Source organism: Zalophus californianus, chromosome 17 (assembly GCF_009762305.2).
Source record: "Zalophus californianus isolate mZalCal1 chromosome 17, mZalCal1.pri.v2, whole genome shotgun sequence".
Taxonomy (NCBI): Eukaryota; Metazoa; Chordata; class Mammalia; order Carnivora; family Otariidae; genus Zalophus; species Zalophus californianus.
The window spans coordinates 49244130-49261517 of NC_045611.1; the positions used below are offsets into that span (position 1 = coordinate 49244130).

The 17388-nt window shown below is 43.5% G+C and overlaps 1 protein-coding gene across 4 annotated transcripts; it reads left to right on the forward strand.

Annotated features, from left to right (window-relative positions):
• On the forward strand, positions 1-17388 carry ZNF227 (zinc finger protein 227). Of its 4 annotated transcripts, none has more exons than XM_027618677.2 (6): positions 1-61; positions 2702-2777; positions 3196-3257; positions 5557-5683; positions 6430-6552; positions 15102-17388. In XM_027618677.2, the coding sequence occupies exons 3-6, from the start codon at positions 3198-3200 to the stop codon at positions 17222-17224; spliced, it is 2433 nt and encodes an 810-aa protein (XP_027474478.2). In that variant the 5' UTR covers positions 1-61; positions 2702-2777; positions 3196-3197; the 3' UTR covers positions 17225-17388. The 4 variants fall into 4 exon arrangements, with proteins under 4 accessions (XP_027474478.2, XP_027474477.2, XP_027474479.2 ...); XM_027618676.2 differs by having other exon boundaries at positions 13-253; XM_027618678.2 differs by lacking the exon at positions 1-61 and adding an exon at positions 571-806.

Sequence of the window (17388 nt, forward strand, 5' to 3'; positions counted from 1 at the left end):
TGTAGTCTGAGGCACTTCCGCCCCGGAAAAGCAAGGCCGCCACCATCTTTTCGGTCCGGAGGTGAGTCAGCCTTGCACCCCTCACGACCCCTCCGAGCCTTTTCGGCCTGAGCGTGGGACTAGTCGCTACCTAGCCGGCCGTCTTAGGATGGAGAAGTCGCGGCCGCCGGCGGCGGCTGAGAGACGGAGGGCAGAAGTTTGGATCCCTCAGCTCTCCTCCCTCACTTACCAAGCAGCGCTGCTACTCCTATCGGTACACTCTCTGGCGACTTGTTCTCTGCGTTCTACTTTCCTCCTCCGTAAAGTAGCGAGAGAGAGAGAGAAAGTAACTCCTGGGTAGAGTTGTGATTCGCAGTAAATGAGACAATACGTGTCCAAAGCTTTGAAAGGTGGCGGCATGGGATAACGGGTCGGCTCTTGCTATTGCTAACGGTAGTTCGGTCCCCAGCGCCCTTTTGCCGGGAAGCCCCAGTGCAGGGAGCGAGGCCAGGGCTGTGGGAGCAACGGCATGGCCCCGCTGTCATCCTCCCGGACACCGAGCTCTCCCCGAGCTTTCCCCATCTCCTTTAGGAGGTCCCGAGTCACCCGCGCCAGCGCCTGGGGATGTCCGCTGCAGTTTATCCGCGAGACAGACGGGGTCGTGCGGTCTCATCGAGTCCTGTTCTTCACCCCCGCCCCTGACTTCGGAAAGGGGAGGAAGGACAGACTCCTCGTTGGCTCCTCCGGGCATAGCCCCGGGTGCGCACCAGCGAAAGTACTTTCTTGACCTGTCGTCTGTTTTCCGCTCATCAGGCTTCCTTCACTCAGTGAGTGACTTCCTAGGGAAAGGTCCCAACATTGATTGCATCCACCTGCGAATGTTTAATCTCCGTGTTAATATGTGTGAGTGTATATGTGAGTTTTAACCACACGCACGTGTGTTTATTTTTGAATTTACCACATTTTACATTTCTTTTCTCCTTTCTTCAGTTTGGTTTCCTTTTATTTGCTCTCAGCTGGTTTGGAATAAGAACGGTTGTCTGTCTCAGATACTAAATTTAGCCAGCATGTATTCTCATTCTGAGAAATGTAGAGACTAAACATGTACTTGATATTTGATGATGGCACCTCAGCACCACCGCCTTTTTTAAACTGGAGGGCAGGTTATAAGTCTATATTTTGTTAAAACCACCGTCCAAATTGGTCCTATCGTTCTTGGGCCTTTTTTTTTTTTTTTTAAATAACAAAGAAGTTACCAACATATTTACAGGTGTTTTCTTACCATTGCTTCTTTTCGGGTTCATAGTTATGATTGTTCTTCACCTTTGTTCAACTGAAATGTCCTTTTTCTCCTTCGTGTCAATAATCATTCGGTTGAGCATAGAGTTCAAGTTTGACAATTATTTTCTTTCTTCCTTTTGGAGATAGCATTCAGTCGTTTGAGATCTCCATTCTGTTTCCTTGATTCTGTCAATCAGATTGTCATTTCTATTAGGTGAACTATTTTCTTTCTGGGAGCTTTAAGGATTCTTGTTGTTTTTAGTTCTTTGCATTCCTGCGTTTCAGCATGATTTTTTAGGATGTATTTATTTATTTATGTTTAAAGATTTTATTTATTTGGGGGAGAGAGAGAGAGGGGGAGGGTCAGAGGATGAAGCATAATCCCCGTTAAGCAGCGAGCCCGACGTGTGACTCGATCCTGGGACTTCAGGATCATGACCTGACCCGAAGGCAGTCGTCCAACCAACTGAGCCACCCAGGCGCCCCAGGATGTATTTATTTTTTAAAAATTTTCAGAGGTGGGGGAGGGGCAGAGGGAGAAGGAGAGAGAGAATCCCAAGTAGGCTCCATGCCTAGTGCAGAGCTCCAAATGGGGCTGGGTCTCAAACCCTGGGATCATGACCTGAGCCAAAATCAAGAGCCTGACGCTTAACTGACTGAGCCACCCAGGTGCCCCAGGAGTGTATTTATTTATTTATTTTATTTTATTTTATTTTATTTTTTTAAGATTTTATTTATTTGAGACAGAATGAGAGAGAGAGAGAGCACATGAGAGGGGGGAGGGTCAGAGGGAGAAGCAGACTCCCTGCCGAGCAGGGAGCCCGATGCGGGACTCGATCCGGGGACTCCAGGATCATGACCTGAGCCGAAGGCAGTCGCTTAACCCAACTGAGCCACCCAGGCGCCCCAGGAGTGTATTTATTTTTATTTATATTGTTCAGAATTGTTGTATATGAACTCAGCAATTATCTTTTGAAATAAGACCTCTCTGCTATTTCTTCTGTTCTCTTTTCTTCATACTCCTCCTATTGGACAAATGTTGGAGCCTCTCAATCTATCTTCTGTGTCTTGATTTTTATTTTGTATCTTTATCTTCATGCACATAGGGTAAAAGGCTTTTTTACCAATAATCCTTTTTGACTTCATAAGGTAAATTGACTCGAAATGATGCTTTACTAATACCAGTGTGGATGAAATGTTATTAGGTGGGCAACAAATTAAGTAAGAAGAAATTTATTTATTTATTTATTTATTTATTTTTAGTTAGATAAGTAAGAAGAAATTTTAAGTTGGAATTAGGATTTTCAGAGAATAAAGGTGACTTTTATAGGAGAACATTAATATGTGACGTTCAGATACCTTTCAGGTCTTTTTTGCTATTGTTGGAAAAGACATCTGCAGATACAATTTATGATGGAAAGTATCATTTGCTTTTTTGCAGCTGCAAGAAAAAGGGACTCCTGGGTCGTTGAACTTTCCATCTACTCATTTAATCTGTGGGACAACAACCTTATGAGGTGGGTATGATTTGCAGTTCTTATATTCATGTGCAGATGATCACAGTGAGCCGCAGTTTTTTCCTTAACACCCCCAACGTTATATAGATGGTAAATATCGTTTCTAGGATTTAAGCGTAGGCTCTTGACTTCAGAAGCCATTTTTTTTTTAACCTACATGTTAACAGTACCCTTCATTTCCGACATCCTCAGGATGAGAAATTCTTATAGTAGGGATACTGCATTTGGTTGTATAGGTTGTTCACTGTCCAATCGCCCCTGGCTGACAGACTTGGTAGTTGGAATTTACTCCATGCTCTGCTTACCATGCTCTGTGTGGCTACATCTGCCTGGAAGTAGGAGAGCTTTTATATAATTTCTGCAAAGATCCACATGGGTTCCCTGGCCTGCATTTCATGGTTTCTTTGTCCTTCCCCAGTTATGCCTTCCCAGGACTCTGACCTTCCCGAGAAGGAGCAGGAGAAAATGACCAAGTTTCAGGTAAGGCCCTCTTTTCTGTCTCCTCACATGGGATTTAATTTCTCACAGATTAGGCACATCTCTCTCCTCTTTCTTGTAAAAGTTAATGGAAAACAACATTTTTTTTTAAAGATTTTATTTATATGACAGAGAGAGACACAGCGAAAGAGGGAACTCAAGCAGGGGGAGTGAGAGAGGGAGAAGCAGGCTCCCCGCTGAGCAGGGAGCCCAATGTGATGTCGGGCTTCCATCCCAGGACCCTGGGATCATGACCTGAGCCGAAGGCAGACACTTAATGACTGAGCCACCCAGGCGCCCTGGAAAACAACAGATTTCGAGTGCATGTTGTATGCCAGGCTGTGTGTGTGCATGTGTGTTTTGTTTTATCTTTATTATTTCACAAAACAATCTTTGAAAAAATAATATGAATTTGAAATGGACCAAAAGAATTTACACTACTACGTTGCTTACAGGCCACCTCTTTGCACTTTCCCATATGCCTTTTTCGCTTGCATTCTTAACTCTATATTTGTAATATTGGAAGTGATGGGTATATAGTTGACGCTCAGATAACGCAAGGGTTAGAGACCTTGATCTCCTGCATGGTCGAAAATCCACATACAATTTTTGACTCCCCAGAAACTTATCTCTTCCGCCTACTGTTGATCAGAAGCCTTACCAATACCATAAACAGTTGATTAACACATATTTTGTATGTTCTGTGTATCACATATTGTGTATTACAATAAAATAAACTAGAGAAAAGAAAATAGTATTAAGAAAATCGTAAGAGAGGATAGTTTACTATAAAACGATCTGCATATAAGGTGGACCCATGCCGTTCAGACCCTTGGTGTTCAAGGGTCACCTATATTTAGATACATTAGGGAACGGCTTAATAAGTCTCTTATTAAGATTAGTAAGATAAGGAAAACTCAAGTTGGAATATGAGTAAAAGAAATGGAGTGTCAAAGCAAATTTTTGACAAAGATAATGATCATTAATAAGTAAATGCAAATGTTAACAAAGGCTTTCTATTTATTTATTTTTTTAAAGATTTTCTTTATTTATTTGACAGACACAGCTAGAGAGGGAAGACACAGGGGAGGGTCAGAGGGAGAAGCAGGCTTCCCGCCGAGCAGGGAGCCCTATGCGGGACTTGATCCCAGAACCCCAGGATCATGACCTGAGCTGAAGGCAGATGCCTAACAACTGAGCCACCCAGGCGCCTAAGGCTTTCTATTTATTTATTTCACTTAGATTGTTGAAGATTTTTTTAAAAAGGAGTTATGTCCTATTTGGCCAGAGTCTAGAGATTCAGGAACACTTATACTCTCTTGCATGAAAGGTGAATTGGGAAAACCTTTTGAGATGGAAATTTGCCACTCTGCTTTGAAAATTTTGAAAGTGTTTATTCTGTGACTTTGCAGTTGCTGCTTTTAGCTACGATCTCTGTAAAAGGATCTTTGCAGCATTGATTAAAATTAAAAATCTGGGGGAGCCTGGGTGGCTCAGTCGGTTAAGTGTCTGCCTTCGGCTCAGGTCGTGATCCCAGGGTCCTGGGATTGAGTCCCGCATCGGGCTCCCTGCTCAGCAGGGAGTCTGCTTCTCCCACTCCCTCTCCCTCTGCCCTTCCCCCTGCTTGTGCGCTCTCGTGCTCTCTCTCTCTTGCTCTCTTTCAAATAAAATCTGAAAAAAGAAAATTGAAAATCTGTAACTAATTATACATGATTTGGATGATGAAAGATAAATCATCAGTTCTAAGGAAAGTTATACTCTGTGGTCATAAAATGGAATGAGACACTATAACGATGATAACTGTTCAGATTTATTGAGCAATTTGCTACATGCCAGGCACCATTCTACGTGCTTTAACATATACTTAGTCATCTAATGTTGTCAAACACTTTGTGGTATAGACATCTAAAGAGAAGAGGAAGTGGAGAGAGTGAGAAGTTAAGGAATTTCCCCAAGGCCCTAGAATTAAAACTTTGAAATTTGAGCAGAGTGCCTTCACCAGCTGTGAACGGGGCAGGTGGACACAGCATGTACGTTGAAAACACGGAAGAGCTGTGTGCTTGTCCTGAGAGGGCTGCCGAAGGCCTGTGAACACCGCACACATTACAAACAGTGACAGAATCCAAGCTTTGTGGGGTGGTCGGGAGGGAACAGTGAGGAGAAACAACTGTGGGACTGAAATCTGCCTGGGCTCCCTCCAGACTGTCAACAAATTTTTCGGTAATCCTTTTGATCCTTCTCGGTGCTGCCCCTTTTCCAGTGGAGATTATAGGATTGAGGTTGTGTGTGCTTGGTGTTGTAGGAGGCTGTGACGTTCAAGGACGTGGCAGTGGTCTTCACCATGGAGGAGCTGGGGCTGCTGGACTCCACCCAGAGGAAGCTGTACCGGGATGTGATGCTGGAGAATTTCAAGAACCTGGTCTCAGTGGGTGAGAACAGGCGCCCCATGACACCCCCTTGACAATCAGTGTCCTTAGTTGTTCCAAAGCTTTGGACCTTTTGAATTGGTTCCCTGACCCTGAAGACACAAGTTTCTCTAATCCCTGGGATTACAGGCATAGGTTTTCCTGGTCTTTCTGCTCAGGTAAAATTCTGTCCCGGGGTGGTTTTGCCCCCAGGTGACATTTGGCAATGTCTGGAGACACTTTTAATTGTTACAACTGGGGGGTGGGGAGGGGTGCCACTGGCTACCAGTGCTGCTTAAACCTCCTACAATGCACAGGACAACCTGCAGGACAAACAATTAGCCAGTCCAAAATACCACTAGTGCCTCAGTTGAGAAACCCTGTTTAGTCATGGCATTAATTCGGTACCCTGTGCTGTGGTTTTGTTGTTGTTGTTGTTTTTTGTTTTTTTCCAATGAAATAGAATAAAATAGAATAAGGATAGAAACTATCAGAGTTCCTTATCAAGACCTGCTCACATTACAGCAAAAACTGACCATTTGTGGTGAGTGGTGTGAGAGTGTGGGAAATAGGGTGAGAACAGACATTGGCTAAATCTATTTTATCTCTGTCTGGACATGAACTAGGTCATGACCTAAATTTACTTATTACAGTTCATGATCAGAGAAGTCCCTAAAATATCACTTAAAAGGTTCTGAGGGTTGTAGAACTTGGACAAAAATATATTTTAGCTGCGTGTGTATCTTAGAAGTGTATCTGCCTTTTCATAGGACATCTTCCCTTCAGGCCAGATATGGTATCCCAGTTGGAGGCAGAAGAAGAGCTTTGGATGATGGAAGGAGAACCCCAAAGAAATGGGTATTCCAGGGAAGACCACGTGGCTGTTCCTTCAGGTACCAGCTAACCTGCTCCTCACCACGTCCGGGATGACCACTCTTGTCCGAGTACTCTCCTCCCTTTCCCGGACTGCGACAGCAGCCTCCACATTGGTCTCCCTGCCTCCTCCCTTGCCTTCCTGTCATCTGTTCTCCACATGGTACCAGAGTGATACCACATGGTCTCTCAGTTAGAAAGCAAGTGAGGCCATGCTGTTGCCCTGCTGAAAACCCTATAAAGCTTCCCATTTCACTCAGAGCCCTCACAGTGGCCTTGCAAGACCCTACCCGATCTGGATTCCTCACCAGGTTCCTTTTGATCAACCTTGCTTTTACCCTGACTTAGATCGTTCCTGGCATCCTGGCTCCCCTGGGGTGTTGTCTCTGCTGTTGCAGGGCCTTCGACTAGCTCCCCCTCTGCCTGGGCAGAGAGGCAGTGGCTCCTCCCTTCCTAAGGTCTTTGCTCGGATTTCATCGGCATCCGCTTGGCCTTCTGTGTCTGCCCTTTCACACATCATCCCTCTCTCCGTTCTCCAGGCCCTTACCCTGCCTTATTTTGTGTCTGAGTACTGATCACCTCCTGACCTACTAAAACATTTTAATTTACTTGTTCACCATCGATCTCCCCATGAAGTAGGAATTTTGGCAGCATCATTTGTTGTGTCTACTCAAAGTCTCGGTTGGGCCTTCTGCATAGGAGGGGATCCCGTGCACGTGGTAAATGAATACGTTGTTTCAATAGTTAGCGTCCTTGTAGAAGTGAGCGATGATACCAGCCTTTCCCAGATGGGAAGAATACCTAGTCCATGTCCCCAGCCTTCCGACTTCTTCCCCACCTAGCCTTTTTCACCGCCCCCATCCTTCTCTTGCGCTCTGTCTCTTATCTTTCACCTCACTTCTCCATCTCCTTTCCTTTCTCCTTAATTTACGTATTCCTCAGTTCTCCCCATTTAGAAATTAAAAACTCAGTATTCCCAAAGTAAATTCGTATGCTGTCCCTCTGCTTGAAAAATGAAACAGAGAAGCCTTTCTGCAAATGTGATAAATTAGGCGATGAACTCTGTTAGTAATTGATGGATGTACCCCCCTTCTTCTTTTCTCCTTTTCCGTATTTATGTTCCTTCACGTTTGATGTGTTCAGGATGAGATTCTTGCTTCCCTTCGCTGGGTCTTATTTTCACGTGCAGACTTGACCTCAGGAATGATGACCCTGATAAGTATTGTTACTTCTCAGTTTTGCATGATAGACCAAGTCTCTCTTGTAACAAATCCTGTAGCATTTTCTGCCACCTTTTCTCAAAGTTTTTTTTTTTTTTTAAAGATTTTATTTATTTGACAGAGACATAGCGAGAGAGGGAACACCAGCAGGGGTTGTGGGAGAGGGAGAAGCAGGCTTCCTGTGGAGCAGGGAGCCCGATGCGGGGCTCAATCCCAGGACCCTGGGATCATGACCTGAGCCGAAGGCAGACACTTAACAACTGAACCACCCGGCTGCCCCTCTCAAAGGTTTTTTGAACTCTTCAACATCAGCATATTTGTGCGTTTTGCAACCATGCCCCACATTCAAAAACTGTCCTAAAATGCTCTTTGTAGGTCACAAGAGGACAAATTAAAAGGCTTATTTTTATAAAAATGAAAAGCTTACCGATATTGGAGACAAGTGGACATCACATCTCTGTTACTCCTAGAGATGGCCGATAGGTTTAGAGCACACTAGTGTGACCGTTGGGATTGTTCTGGAACATTGTCTTCCAGTGAACGTCTACTATAATTCTCATTTCTGAGACATCTTTGACTATGTAAAGATTCATACTGATTAACCTTAGAAGATAAAAGCTATTCACAGTTATCAGGATGCGTAAGTAAACTATCAGAAATTATTAATGCCAGTATGCCAGGCATTTCATTCATCAGCTCTCATGTAACAGGCTCAGGTTGGCTACCTCATTCATACAGCCAGCTTCCCACTTAACCACCCTCCCCTCTCTGTAACGCCGAAATAATCATAACATCCACATATGGTAGTTGTTCAGTAGTTTGGACGTTCAGATGTCAAAAGACACTCATATACCCGTGGAGATGAGGAGGGTCCTGGTAGGGAAAGAAAATTACAGACTTCCCTGAAGTTTTCCAGTGCAATTTGCGTCCTGGTGGTATTAACTAGCTGATAGAGCAACGTGAGAAGCCTTTTACATGCTGTAGTGACTTGTGATACCAAACACCTGAAGTTAGCCTCACCAAACACCGACTTCCAGGTTATAGGAACAGTCCTCCTCAAGACTGCCCACTGAGACATCAGATACCAGCTGGGCTTTCCAGGGCTGCCTTCACTTCTGACCCAACTGGCATTCCCTAGAATAACAATTCAGGAAAGCTCTACACTTAAAATTATAATGGTATTATAGCAGAAAGAATACAAATCAGCCATTTTTTTTAAAGATTTTATATGTAAGTAATCTCTACCCCCAAGGTGGGGCTCCAACTTAGCCCCAAATCAAGAGTCAAATGCTGGGGGTGCCTGGGTGGCTCAGTTGTTAAGTGTCTGCCTTCGGCCTAGGTCATGATCCCAGGGTCCTGGGATTGAGCCCCACATTGGGCTCCCTGCTCAGCGAGGAGCCTGCTTCTCATCGGGCTCCCTGCTCAGCGGGGAGCCTGCTTCTCCCCCTCCCACTCCCCCTGGCTTATGTTCCCTCTCTCACTGTGTCTCTCTCTGTCAAATAAATAAATAAAATCTTAAAAAAAAAAAGTCAAATGCTCTACTGACTGAGCCAGCCAGGTGCCCCCAAAAGAATACAAATTGGAACCAGCAAAAGGGAAAGATGCATAGGGTGGGGCCTGGGAGAGTTCCCTCCCACCTTCCTCTGATAAGGACCCTTGTAACTATTTTGGGCCCATCCACATAATACAAGATAACTTCCCCATTTCAAAGGATTCTTTTTTTTGAGAGAGAGAGTGCACATGCAAGCAGAGGAGAGGGCGGGTGGTGAGGGTGAGGGGCAGAGGGAGAGGGAGAGAGAATCTTTTTTTTTTTTTTTTGATGTAGTGTTCCATGATTCATTGTTTGCATTTAACATCCAGTGCTCCATGCAGTACGTGCCCTCTTTAATACCCATCACCGAGTTAACCCATCCCCCTACCTCCTCCCCTCTAGAACCCTCAGTTTGTTTCTCAGAGTCCATAGTCTCTCGTAGTTCATTCCCCCCCTTCATTCTTCCCCTCCTGCTATCTTCTTTTTTTTTTTTTTAAACATATAATGTATTATTTGTTTCAGAGGTACAGGTCTGTGACTCAGTAGTCTTACACAATTCACAGCGCTCACCATAGCACATACCCTCCCCAATGTCTATCACCCAGCCACCCCATCCCTCCCACCCCCCACCACTCCAGCAACCCTCAATTTGTTTCCTGAGATTAAGAATTCCTCATATCAGTGAGATCATATCATACACGTCTTTCTCTGATTGACTTACTTCGCTCAGCATAATACCCTCCAGTTCCATCCACGTCGTTGCAAATGGCAAGATCTCATTCCTTTTGATGGCTGCATAATATTCCATTGTGTATATATACCACCTCTTCTTTATCCATTCATCTGTCGATGGACATCTTGGCTCTTTCCACAGTTTGGCTATTGTGGACATTGCTGCTATAAACATCAGTGTGCACGTACCCCTTCGGATCCCTACATTTGTATCTTTAGGGTAAACACCCAGTAGTGCAATTGCTGGATCGTATGGTAGCTCTATTTTCAACTTTTTGAGGAACCTCCATACTGTTTTCCAGAGTGGCTGCACCAGTTTGCATTCCCACCAACAGTGTAGGAGGGTTCCCCTTTCTCCGCATCCCTGCCAACATCTGTCGTTTTCTGACTTGTTAATTTTAGCCATTCGGACTGGTGTGAGGTGGTATCTCATTGAGGTTTTTTTTTTTTTTTAATAATTTTTTTATTGTTATGTTAATCACCATACATTACATCATTAGTTTTTGATGTAGTGTTCCAGGATTCATTGTTTGTGCATAACACCCAGTGCTCCACGCAGAACGTGCCCTCTTTAATACCCATCACCAGGCTAACCCATCCCCCCACCCCGCTCCCCTCTAGAACCCTCAGTTTGTTTTTCAGAGTCCATCGTCTCTCATGGTTCGTCTCCCCCTCCGACTTACTCCCCTTCATTCTTCCCCTCCTGCTATCTTCTTCTTTTTTTTCTTAACATATATTGCATTATTTGTTTCAGAAGTACAGATCTGTGATTCATCAGTCTTGTACAATTCACAACGCTCACCATAGCACATACCCTCCCCAATGTCTATCACCCAGCCACCCCATCCCTCCCACCCCCCAACACTCCAGCAACCCTCAGTTTGTTTCCTGAGATTAAGAATTCCTCATATCAGTGAGGTCATATGATACATGTCTTTCTCTGATTGACTTATTTCACTCAGCATAACACCCTCCAGTTTCATCCATGTCGTTGCAAATGGCAAGATCTCATTCCTTTTGATGGCTGCATAATATTCCATTGTGTATATATACCACGTCTTCTTTATCCATTCATCTGTCGATGGACATGTTCGCTCTTTCCACAGTTTGGCTATTGTGGACATTGCTGCTATAAACATCAGGGTGCACGTACCCCTTCGGATCCCTACATTTGTATCTTTGGGGTAAATACCCAGGAGTGCAATTGCTGGATCATATGGTAGCTCTATTTTCAACTGTTTGAGGAACCTCCATACTGTTTTCCAGAGTGGCTGCACCAGCTTGCATTCCCACCAACAGTGTAGGAGCGTTCCTCTTTCTCCGCATCCCCGCCAACATCTGTCGTTTCCTGACTTGTTAATTTTAGCCATTCTGACTGGTGTGAGGTGGTATCTCATTGAGATTTTGATTTGGATTTCCCTGATGCCAGGTGATGTTGAACACTTTTTCATCTGTCTGTTGGCCATTTGGATGTCTTCTTTGGAAAAATGTCTGTTCTTATCTTCTGCCCATTTCTTGATTGGATCATTTGTTCTTTGGGTGTTGAGTTTAATAAGTTCTTTGTAGATTTTGGATACTGGCCCTTTATCTGATATGTCATTTGCAAATATCTTCTCCCATTCTGTCGGTTGTCTTTTGGTTTTGTGGACTGTTTCTTTTGCTGTGCAAAAACTTTTTATCTTGATGAAGACCCAGTAGTTCATTTTTGCCCTTGCTTCCCTTGCCTTTGGCGATGCTTCTAGGAAGAAGTTGCTGCGGCTGAGGTCAAAGAGGTTGCTGCCTGTGTTCTCCTTTAGGATTTTGATGGACTCCTGTCTCACATTTAGGTCTTTCAACCATTTGGAGTCTATTTTTGTGTGTGGTGTAAGGAAATGGTCCAGTTTCATTTTTTTGCATGTGGCTGTCCAATTTTCCCAATACCATTTGTTGAAGAGACTGTCTTTTTTCCACTGGACATTCTTTCCTGCTTTGTCAATTAGTTGACCATAGCGTTGAGGGTCCATTTCTGGGCTCTCTGTTCTGTTCCATTGATCTATGTGTCTGTTTTTGTGCCAGTATCATACTGTCTTGATGATGACAGCTTTGTAATAGAGCTGGAAGTCTGGAATTGTGATGCCGCCAGCTTTGCTTTTCTTTTTCAACATTCCTCTGGCCATTCGGGGTCTTTTCTGGTTCCATACAAATTTTAGGATTACTTGTTCCATTTCTTTGAAAAATAGGGATTGCATCGAATGTGTAGGGATTGCATCGAAATGTGTAGATTGCTCTAGGTAGCATTGACATCTTTACAATATTTGTTCTTCCAGTCCATGAGCATGGAACATTTTTCCATTTCTTTGTGTCTTCCTCAGTTTCTTTCATGAGTATTTTATAGTTTTCTGAGTACAGATTCTTTGCCTCTTTGGTTAGATTTATTCCTAGGTATCTTATGGCTTTGGGTGCGATTGTAAATGGGATCAACTCCTTCATTTCTCTTTCTTCTGTCTTCTGCCTGTTGGTGTATAGGAATGCCACTGATTTCTGTGCATTGATTTTATATCCTGCCACTTTACTGAATTTCTGTATGAGTTCTAGCAGTTTTGGGGTGGAGTCTTTTGGGTTTTCCACATAAAGTATATCATCTGCAAAGAGTGAGAGTTTGACTTCTTGTTTGCCGATTTGGATGCCTCTGATTTCTTTTTGTTGTCTGATTGCTGTGGCTAGGACTTCTAATACTATGTTGAATAGCAGTGGTGATAGTGGACATCCCTGCCGCGTTCCTGACCTTAGGGGGAAACCTCTCAGCTTTTCCCCATTGAGAATGATATTTGCTGTAGGTTTTTCATAGATGGCTTTTATGATATTGAGGTATGTACCCTCTATCCCTATACTCTGAAGAGTTTTGATCAAGAAAGGATGCTGTGCTTTGTCAAATGCTTTTTCTGCATCTATTGAGGATCATATGGTTCTTGTTCTTTCTTTTATTAATATATTGTATCACATTGATTGATTTGCGGATGTTGAACCAACCTTGCAGCCCAGGGTTAAATCCCACTTGGTCGTGGTGAATAATCCTTTTAATGTACTGTTGGATCCTATTGGCTAGTATTTTGGTGAGAATTTTTGCATCCATGTTCATAAGGATATTAGTCTGTAATTCTCCTTTTTGATGGGGTCTTTGTCTGGTTTGGGGATCAAGGTAATGGTGGCCTCATAAAACGAGTTTGGAAGTTTTCCTTCCATTTCTATTTTTTGGAACAGTTTCAGGAGAACAGGTATTAATTCTTCTTTAAATGTTTGGTAGAATTTCCCTGGGAAGCCATCTGGCCCTGGGCTTTTGTTTGTTGGGAGATTTTTGATGACTGCTTCAATTTCCTTAGTGGTTATAGGTCTGTTCAGGTTTTCTGTTTCTTCCTGGTTCAGTTTTGGTAGTTGATACATCTCTAGGAATGCATCTATTTCTTCCAGATTGTCTAATTTGCTGGCATAGAGTTGCTCATAATATGTTCTTATAATTGTTTGTATTTCTTTGGTGTTGGTTGTGATCAGGGAGAGAGAATCTTAAGCAGGCTTCATGCTGAGCCTGATGGGCTTGATCCCACAACCTTGAGATCATGACCTGAGCTGAATTCAAGAGTTGGGATGCTTAACCAACTGAGCCACCCAGGCACCCCCATCTCAGGATCCTTAATTTAATTAAATCTAAAGCCCCTTTTGTCATGTACATGAACATAGTCACAGGTTCCAGGGATTAAGGCATGGACATCTTTAGGGGGCCAGTTGGTTAGCATACCTGAAATGTGTACATATGTGTTGAGACTTTTTCAGCTTATATTTTTAGAATGTAACTTTACATTTAAGGAAATTAATTATTAAGGACGACTTGGTACCCGCCCCCCCCCAAACATTTTAAGCCAGTGGCTTCCATTCATTTTTAGCCATGATCCTCAATCAAATATTTTACGTCTTCACCCAGCATGGATGTAATGTATGTGCATATTTATTGTGTGTGTCTGTAGATGAAACAAGCATTTCATACAGTGTTATCCTTACTGCTTGTGATACACTTCTCATATTCTTACTCTATTTCTATTTTTATTCAATTTATGGAATTGGTTTCATAGTTCATTAATGCATCCCAACAATTTGAAAAATTGTATTACTGTGGAGGTAATGTCATGAAGAAAACAAAACGCATGTTTTCTTCATGCGTGTTACACTCTAGTGGGTCTAAAAAGACAAGAAAAAGTTAGGACGTATACAGTAAGTCAAATAATGTGCGCTGTAGGGAATAGTAAAGCAGGGTAAGAGAAAGGCGGAGAATCAAAGGTGTGTGGGAGTGGGGAGGGATTATTTTGTATTGGGTGGTGCGGGAGGCCGTACCCAACTGAGCAACATTTGAGTGGGGGTCTAAAGGGAGTGAATGAAAAGGCGAGCCTTGCGACTTCCTGGGAAACAGCCTTCCAAGCCGAGTTTAACTCCCCTCTTCCTCTTCAGGGTTGCCTTTGAGAGTCTGTGCTGGGCTCTGTTTCTTTCCTTCTCCCAGGTTCCTTCTCAGTCATACAAGATTAGTTTTCCCTTTTCCTTTTCTTTCTAGAGCCCTGAATTACTACCAGGTTTAGAATAATGAATGTTAGTATTCCAACCACTTCCCAAATTTACTCTTGGAAGATAATTCCTGCCAGGACCTAAAATATTATTTCCTGCCTACAATCTGAGCTTTTGTAACCTAGTGGTAGAATCCCTCTTGTCATAAGCCTCCTGAGGAAAAGGTGAGTAGACTTAACTGATGTTATTGTAGGATGGAGTGTGGATTGTCTTTGTGGCCTGCAGCCATTTGATTTCAAACTTACAGCTCTCATATTAAATTATCAAATTTACGGTTCTAAATTTAGGGTCGCATTTACACTTAGTGGGTAAGAGTCTGTTGACCCCATTCTTTGCTTCCACTTGCATGGAAAACATAAAAGGATAAATGACGTTGTACAGACATGACCCTGCCCCTGGTTTATTGAGGCCTTATCCAATGGCCTAGATGTGAAATCCTGACATTTCTCTACCTAAGCATTTGCTTGTCCTCATCTCTGAGTATTGCTTTTTCTTATAGGCAGCAAGAATCAAAATGAGATGGAGACACTTCGAAAAGTTGCATTGAAATACCTTTCCCATGAAGGACTATCCTGCTGGCAAATCTGGAAACAGGTTGCAAGTGATTTAACCAGGTGTCTTCAGAGAAAGCGTTCTCAGTTACTACAAGGTGATTCTGTTCAGGTTTCTGAAAATGAAAATAGTGTAATGAATCATAAAGGAAATGGCTCCACTTACACTGCAAATCAAGAGTGGTCAATTTTGAGAACCCAGGACTCTTGTGGGAATACATACCTGCGTGAGTCACAGAATCAGAGTAGAGGTCAGCAAATTCACATGAAAAATAACCGGCATATATGTGAGGCCTTCATGCAGAAATCACCACTTATCGATCATATTAACACTGACACAGAACAGAAACCTTACAGATTCAGCAAATGTGGCAAAAGCTTGAGTGACGGCTTCAATCATCATATACCCCCAGGAAAGGAATTCCAACCATGTCGTGAGTGTGGAAAGGGCCTCAGTTATAGCTCGGTGCTTCCACATCATCAGAATGTTCACGCAAGAGAGAAATGCTCTAGTCAGAGCTCACATCTGCAGACCCGTCAGAGAATTCGCCCAAGAGAGAAACTCAGTAAATGTCATGGATCTGGTGATTGCTTTAGTAAGAGCTCTTTTCATCCACTTACCCACACAGGGGAGAAGGCCTATAGATGTGACAGTTGTGGCAAGGGATTCAGTAGCAGCACCGGCCTTATCATTCATTACAGGACTCACACTGGAGAGAAACCTTATAAATGTGAGGAGTGCGGGAAATGCTTTAGTCAAAGTTCGAACTTTCAGTGCCACCAGAGAGTCCACACTGAAGAGAAACCATATAAATGTGAAGAGTGTGGTAAGGGCTTCGGTTGGAGTGTTAATCTTCGTGTTCATCAGAGGGTCCACAGGGGTGAGAAACCCTATAAATGTGAGGAGTGTGGGAAGGGCTTCACTCAGGCCGCGCACTATCACATACATCAGAGGGTCCACACTGGGGAGAAACCTTATAAATGCGACATCTGCGGTAAAGGCTTCAGTCACAATTCGCCGTTGATATGCCATCGGAGAGTCCACACTGGAGAGAAACCATACAAATGTGAGGCATGTGGGAAAGGCTTTACCCGCAATACAGATCTTCACATCCATTTCCGAGTTCACACGGGAGAGAAACCCTACAAGTGTAAGGAGTGTGGGAAGGGCTTCAGTCAGGCTTCTAATCTTCAGGTCCATCAGAATGTCCACACTGGGGAGAAACGATTCAAATGTGAAACGTGTGGGAAGGGCTTCAGTCAGTCATCCAAGCTTCAAACCCATCAGAGAGTCCACACAGGAGAGAAGCCATACAAATGTGATGTGTGTGGGAAGGACTTCAGTTACAGTTCCAATCTTAAACTGCACCAGGTGATTCACACTGGAGAAAAACCATATAAATGTGAGGAATGCGGGAAGGGCTTCAGTTGGCGATCAAATCTTCATGCTCATCAGAGAGTCCACTCTGGAGAGAAACCCTATAAATGTGAGGAGTGTGATAAGAGCTTCAGTCAGGCTATAGATTTTCGGGTACACCAGAGAGTCCACACTGGAGAGAAACCATACAAATGTGGTGTTTGTGGTAAGGGCTTCAGTCAGTCCTCTGGTCTTCAGTCCCATCAGAGAGTCCACACTGGGGAGAAGCCATACAAATGTGATGTGTGTGGAAAGGGTTTTAGGTACAGCTCACAGTTTATATACCATCAGAGAGGCCACACTGGAGAAAAACCTTATAAATGTGAGGAATGTGGGAAAGGCTTTGGAAGGAGCTTGAACCTTCGCCATCATCAGAGGGTCCACACAGGAGAGAAACCCCATAGATGTGAGGAGTGTGGTAAGGCCTTCAGTCTCCCCTCAAATCTTAGGGTCCATTTGAGTGTTCACATTAGGGAAAAACTGTTTAAATGTGAAGAGTGTGGGAAGGGCTTCAGTCAGAGTTCACGTCTTCAAGCCCATCAGAGAGTCCACACTGGAGAAAAACCGTACAAATGTGACGTATGTGGTAAGGACTTCAGTCACCGTTCACGTCTCACATACCATCAGAAAGTCCACACTGGCAGGAATCGTTAAAAGTGAAGAATGTGTTAATGGCTTCGGTCAGGATGCACATCGTCACGTGTTTGGAGAGTCCAGGCTGGTAATAAACTATCAAGCATTGAGAAGAAAGGGATTTCTTCAGATAGAATCTTTCTAACAAATCCATTAAAATAATGGCATGGAACCCTAATAACAGA